A 6,813-nucleotide genomic window follows, 5' to 3' on the forward strand; every position below is an offset into this window, starting at 1 on the left:
AGTCCATATTTAATTATTTCTCCAAAATAGATCTTACTATTTTTCCTTTACAATTAGGAGAAAAATAGCATTTTTTGTTTTTCACTATATATTTGAATGAATGTTATTTGATAGAAATACATTCTATCTCTATTGTAAAATTCATTTATTTTTAGAGAAAAAATAGCTTAAAGACGGAATCTTGTATGAATTGGTCAATGATCTTGAAGATTGCAACGGCAATGTATGCAGTCTTTTATTTCTCTCTGACTAGATGCCCTAGATGGTTGCCTGAGACAGTATAGACAAAATTTGCTTTGAGGATATGTGTACTGTACCCTTTCACATTGGAGTTCAAAGACTGAATCTCCCAACTGTAATCACTTTATTTCTCATTTTCTTCTTCAGAAAAATCAAATATCATGTATATTTCTTCTCCTACGCTTGAAGATTAACTATTGTACACACGCACACATAATGCAAACAAACATGGTAATACACTACACAAAAATTAAAAGAATCAAGAGGATAAGCTGGCGTCGATGCTAGTAGTAGACGTTTCTTGGATCATAGACGTCTCTTCAACATGCCACTTGAGAATCTCTCTCGCATACTTCATTGCATTGTCCACAGTATCACTCTCCAAACTCACTTGAGAAACAAACAGCTTCGGTCTAAACGTCCTTCCACGCATCGAGAAGGGTCCCACAAGTGAGTCATACAGTCTCTTGAACTGATATCCAACGTAATGAAAAGCACGCTGAGCCATTGGAGGGTTATATCTGCTCGTCTGGTTCTGGCTTATCAACGGGTTGAAGTCTTTGAACCACTCACATGTTCTTAGAGGAACCTCTTCGATTTTCTCTTGTAAGAGATCGAATTTGGTTAGAACTAGAAGGAACCTTTTGTTAGCTAGGCTAGGGTGAGTCACCATTCTCTCGAAGAGTTGCTTGTTAGCTATCATCTTGTTCACAAGAACACCATCACCGTATTCCATGTACTCTCCATAATCTGTTAGGGAGACGCAGAATATCACCAAGTCAGCATCTTCAAACATCTCCAGCCATTTCCAGTTTTCTCCTAGCCTTCTCGGATTTAACCTGATGAGTTGGTACCTAAAGAAAGAAAGAGAGTAAGTTCAACGGTTATCATTAGGCCTGCGATTTTGAACCAAACCGAACCGGCTTCGGTGGGAAGTTTGTTTCGATTCGGTAGGTTTATAAAAAAACTTTGGTTTTTGGTTTGATAATCAGCTAGTTCGGTTTTTGAAAAAGAAAAAAAAAATTGTTAACCATTCGGACCGAACTAACCATATTAACCAAAATTTCAAACTGAAGTTGTTAGATCCGGGTTTATTATGTGCTTCCAACTTAAAACCAACTAGATTTTAACGTGCGGATATTTTTTCCTTTTATAAATATATTTGACATTATTACAAATGTTTTAAATATAATTTCTATTTTAGTATTATGTATTGTGTAACTCTATAATATTATTGTTTATATTTCTTATTTGACATTATTAATATATATTTATTTGTTTAATACATTTTATTTTGTTATTAATTTTTATTACTTGTTAATATATTTCAAATTAGGTACAATAAAATAACATTATGAAATAATCAAATAGATAACCTCCTTCAAAATATGTTTTTTCTTTAATTTATATATTTTGCTATAATACATTTTTAAAATTTATTTATTTATATTATAGAAAAGAAATATGTTTAAGATAATTTATATTTAAATGTTGTGTTTTAAAAATATACTTTAACATATATTATTTTATTATTTTACGGGATTTATAAGTAAAAATATTGTTTTGTTTAAATAATATAGCTCTATTATTTTTCATAGTAGCATCTATCATATTACTTTAGTAAATTTTATTGATATAAGATATTTTTGGATGTTATGATATTATGTTTTCTTTTCATTTTTAATTAAGATTTCAAAATATTATATTGCCTTAATTTTTACAACATATATAGTTTATTTTTTCGTGGTCATTTCAAAAAGTTATTCTTTATTATCAATGATTTTATCTTTTGTCAAATTTGAAATATTATCATTTTGAGTTTGAATATTTATTTTCAAAATCTTATATTTTGTCAAGAAAACTTTTAAAGATTACACTACTATTTTTGAATTTGGAAGTATACATAAATTTGAATTTTCTTTTGTTACTACATTAATACATTATTTTATAAACTTTTTTGAATTTTTGGTAATATTGTCTAAATTTTTCTCAACATATTTTGTTATAATTTTTAAAAGAATTATAATTACAATTTTATTTTTCATTAATATTTGTCATTATATACTATTATATTTTTGTATATAAACATTTTAAACAATATACTGTTGAGAATAGATTTAAAATTTTAGCCTATGTTAATAAATTTATTTTTATTTAATGTATTATATAGTTTACGAATTTTAACCTATTTTAATGATGAGTGATAATTTTTTTTCAATGAAACAATTTTAAAAAATTAAATTTATTAATTTACCTATTTAATATAATTTTTTCATATTTAATTCATATAGCACTTCTATTTTTATATAATACCAAATATAATTATAGAATTTATAAAAAAGTATATAATTTTTATTTTCTTTTTTCATAATAAAATTTTAGTTAACATTGATTTATAACAATATTATATTACTAATTACGAAATTAATTAATATGTTATTTTATAAAAATATTTAAATTTTTAAGTAAGATTTTGTTAGATTTTTTCTCAACAGATTTTGTTATAATTTAGAAAAATTGAAATTTATAGTTGGTTTTATTAATGTAAATAATCAAATATGTCATATTAATTAATTCTTTAAGTTGCCCTATTGAGACTTGTTAATGGTAGATAAAATATGACCCTACATTAATAGATTAGATTGGTGATAAGTGAATTGACCATATCCCTTTATATATTAGTTAAGGTTGCCTTAAATTTCGGATGTATGATACTTATCCCTAATAGAAGTAACCAAACTAACCAATACTTCCCCAATTTAACCGATTTTTAACCAAAATATAATCGAAACCAAAAACCTCGGTTAGTTTCGGTAAAATTTTCAAAAACCGAACTAATTACCGAACTGAAATTTTTCTGGTTCAATTCGGCGAGATTTTGGTTGAACCGAACTACCCAAACCCCATGCCTAGTTTCATATAGCTAGAATGCAACTCAAGGAAAAGATACAGAACTAACTTCATGTTTGGATCATGTTGATCATCGGTATCAAGAGAGACTTCTTGAGTATTTGATGGGAATGAGAAGTCCACACAAGAAAGTCCTTCCATAGAAGAGAGTCCTTCCGCTTGCAATATGTCCATATCAGAAGGTTCGTACTCTGATCTCGAGACCTCAAGAATCTGAAAACATAAGTTTAGGTTAGACCTCAAAAAAACGTTTATAGACAAAGAAAGCATTTGAAGAAAACAAACTCACTCGTTCGAGAAAATAAACAGCGTTTCTAGGAAGTGTATCACGAAGTAGCTTGTATGTGTCTTGAATGGCTGGTCCTCTCCATAGATCTGCAACGGTTTGTGCATTCTCTCGGCTTGATGCTGGAAATATCTTGAGGTTTCCGTCTTCCTTTTCTTTCAGAAGCCAATCTGCAAAATGTTTTAGTCTCGGGCTGATTGAGCTAACAGTTATAGCAGTGATCTCATCTCCTGTTTGGTCAGAGTAGTGGTTATTGTTCATCTCTTCTTCAAATCTTTCGTGTGCCTCAAGAACCATGGCGAGATAAGCATAGAGATTTGTTTGGATTATGAATTTGATTCTTTCACGATCGTCTTCAGAGAAAGGGATTCCATAGAGAGACCTTGCCTGAAACAAAAAGAAGTCATTAGTACATGTGAAACATTTCGAGTGGAGGGCATTAAAAGATGAATAGCTCACTTGTTTGTAAACGGTAGTGGCGCCACATGTGTCGTTACCAACCAGAAGAAGCTTGTTAAGCTTTTTCTTATTAGATATGGGCTCAACATTTGGCTCTACTGCAGATGAAGTCGGAGGTAATGGCAGTGAGAACATAGCACAAGCAAGCTTAGCTCTTTTCTGAAGAAAAAAACATCCATAACGGTTTAATGTTCAAGAAATCCCTAGACGGTAACTAAGCGCTCTGGAGAGGACTAACGACTAGGCGGATTATATACAAGAGATCATACCTTATTCCAAATGTTCCCAAGGACACGGTTCTGACCTTCTTCTAAGTATGTTCCATCTGGATTGACCCAAAAATGAGGCTTTCCTTCACAGTGCACACCAACCATCTACAACAAAGCAAAGAGACATTCACTTTCACATGAAAAAAGAAAGAAAAACAATAGAATCTTAATTCTTAAGGTAGTCCAGGCAAAGAACCTTGAGCATCATGAGCTCTGTCTTAGTTATTTCCCGGTTATTAATACAAATCTCAGTGTCACCATTGCTTGCTTCCTTCTTGATGTTACTGCCTCCTATTTTCATATCAGGACTTATAATATGGCAAGGTTTCTCTCCTACCTGTAATAAATACATAGAACCTGTCTTTCAGCTGAGTACTCAAGATAATAAACCTGATGATAAATACAAGAGATCTTACCTTGCCCCAGTATCCAGCAACTTTATCATACCAATAGTCCCCAGGTTTAAGCTTTTTAGGCGGATGTGGACAATTCTGCAACATGAAAAGCTCATCTTCATTCAAAGGCTTGCCATTAACAGCGATAAGCCGCGAAGGCATCTGATTCGCCCTGCAGGACATCTCATCGCTCATGACATGTTTAAGCTCTGAATCCGTGAGAACACGCTTCAGCATTCTCGAGCACTTCCCAAGACTCCTTCTATTGGACTCATCGATACCGAGACCAATACAAGTCACACACTTCCTTCCTTCAGGCATGGCACCCATAGCACGCCGCACGCAGTTGAAACAGTACTTGGCGTGGCAGACAATGCAGACCTCCTTCTCAGTGAAGCGGTTCCCCAGCAGGCATCGGTAGCACGACCCTTTCTTACCTTTCCTCTCAGCTCTAGGCGTTGGAGCTACACTCTCTTCTCCGTCGTAAAAGTAAGAGCTCTCATCACCTTCACTGCCTTGACTTGGTGGTACAACGAATCTCACACGGTTCCCATTTCCTCCAATGGAAGAATCCTCACCATCGGAGTCCTCCACATCCACAGCTCTTAAATCATCTAATGTAACCTCTGATGAAGATGCGGATGAGCCAGAAACCACGTGACGCGGCTTTAAGACCACACTAGGACAAGCTGCAGACTCAACCAAACCGTTCTTCTTCTTCTTCTTCTTGGTGACCTTAACGAGAGGCTGGACCACAGGGTAAGAGACACCACGCGACAAGGAAGAGAAGGAAACGGGAAGAGCGGTGGGAATCTGATCGATTTCGACGGGATCAGCTCGTGGGAGATTGGCGATAAGAGGACCTTTGTACTCGTTGGCGAATGAATAATCAATCTGAAAACTATTGCTATCGTCACTGCTATCGTGATCATCCTTTTTAGGAATCGGTGGTGATGCTAAAGGTAGTAACTTTCTTAAAACAGCAGCCATTTTCTTACCTAATATAGATACAGAAATGGACGAAATTTGGAGTTTTTTTTTAATGCAAGGAGGAAGAGATTTTCCGGGAAAGTGGCGACGGGAGAGAGAAGAAGAAGAAGATATTGCTTTTTTTTTTTTTTGCGGGGAGAGGAGTTTGTAAGAGTGAACAAGAAGAAGAGAGACAGATGGTTTATCTCTCTCGGTAGTAAAAGACGAATCATGGACTGAAAGGGAAGACTTTCTCTTTTGTTTTTTCTTCTCTCTCTCTGTGTCCCCCAGAAGAAAAGGAAGTTAGAAAGTTCTTTTTCCGGGAAAATTCTCGCCGTCAACGCGGGTTTGTGAGTTAGTAAACGGTGCGTTTTGCGGAAGGCGTTGAGCGGGTCAAAGAGAGGGGTAGTTTAGTAAAACCGTGTTCTTTCCTAGCCAACACGTTCGAATCTTGGTTTAGTATTGGTTCGATTATAAATGTCTAATCTCGGTTTAGTTTGGTTTAGGAGCACGGGGATTACGCGGTTATTAGTAAACAGAGGTGCTGTTTCTATTTTGAACCTCTTAATTATATGAAGAATGATACTAACAATTTGATAGTTTTTTTTTTGGTCCATGTTGTATATTGAGTTGTTTTCTATGGTCCCATATGTCACCAAGGAGATACGCACTACAAGAAAACAGCGATATTCTGACGGACATTCCGACGGAAAATGAAATCCTCGAAATATATCGAGGAATTTCCGAGGAAATTCCGAGGAAACACAAAATTGGGTTTCCTCGGAAAAAACCGATGAATTCCGAGGAAATATTATAGCCGTTGGAGAGCCGTTGGGGGATTTTACAAAATTCCGAGGAAATTCCGACGAACTAGTTTTGTCCGTCGGAATTCCGTCGGAATTTCCTCGGTATGTCGGCAGGATTTAAACTATAAATACAAGCACTCCTCTTCCTCTTCATTCACTTCATATCTTCATCCTCCCTCTTACTCTATTTACACACGAATTTGATTCATAAAAAATATGTCTTCTTCAAATTATTTTCGTTCTTGGATCGATCGACCTCATTTGGATCCGAACACGAGATTGCTTACGGAAGAATACCAACGAGGTATAACCGAATTCATGGGGTTAGTTCACCGACAACCGGAAGCAAAAACAGGTATGTTAAGATGTCCTTGCTCTAATTGTAAAAATAGAAAGGTTATTAAAGAGTGGGATGTTTGGACTCATCTATATTTGAGTGGGTTTACACGAAGTTACAAAATTTGGTATCATCATGGGGA

At 34.6% G+C, this 6,813-nt stretch overlaps 1 protein-coding gene across 1 annotated transcript; it reads right to left on the reverse strand.

The window, feature by feature from the left end:
* Positions 1-344: 344 nt before the first annotated feature.
* LOC106331275 (extra-large guanine nucleotide-binding protein 2-like) lies at positions 345-5,824 on the reverse strand. Its single transcript, XM_013769597.1, has 7 exons — positions 4,581-5,824; positions 4,361-4,501; positions 4,165-4,269; positions 3,896-4,054; positions 3,440-3,823; positions 3,200-3,363; positions 345-1,094 (listed from the first exon to the last, which is right to left on the reverse strand). The coding sequence occupies exons 1-7, from the start codon at positions 5,547-5,549 to the stop codon at positions 500-502; spliced, it is 2,517 nt and encodes an 838-aa protein (XP_013625051.1). The 5' UTR covers positions 5,550-5,824; the 3' UTR covers positions 345-499.
* Between the last annotated feature and the right edge of the window lie 989 nt (positions 5,825-6,813).

The sequence above is a fragment of the Brassica oleracea genome, chromosome C3, assembly GCF_000695525.1.
Source record: "Brassica oleracea var. oleracea cultivar TO1000 chromosome C3, BOL, whole genome shotgun sequence".
Taxonomy (NCBI): domain Eukaryota; kingdom Viridiplantae; phylum Streptophyta; class Magnoliopsida; order Brassicales; family Brassicaceae; genus Brassica; species Brassica oleracea.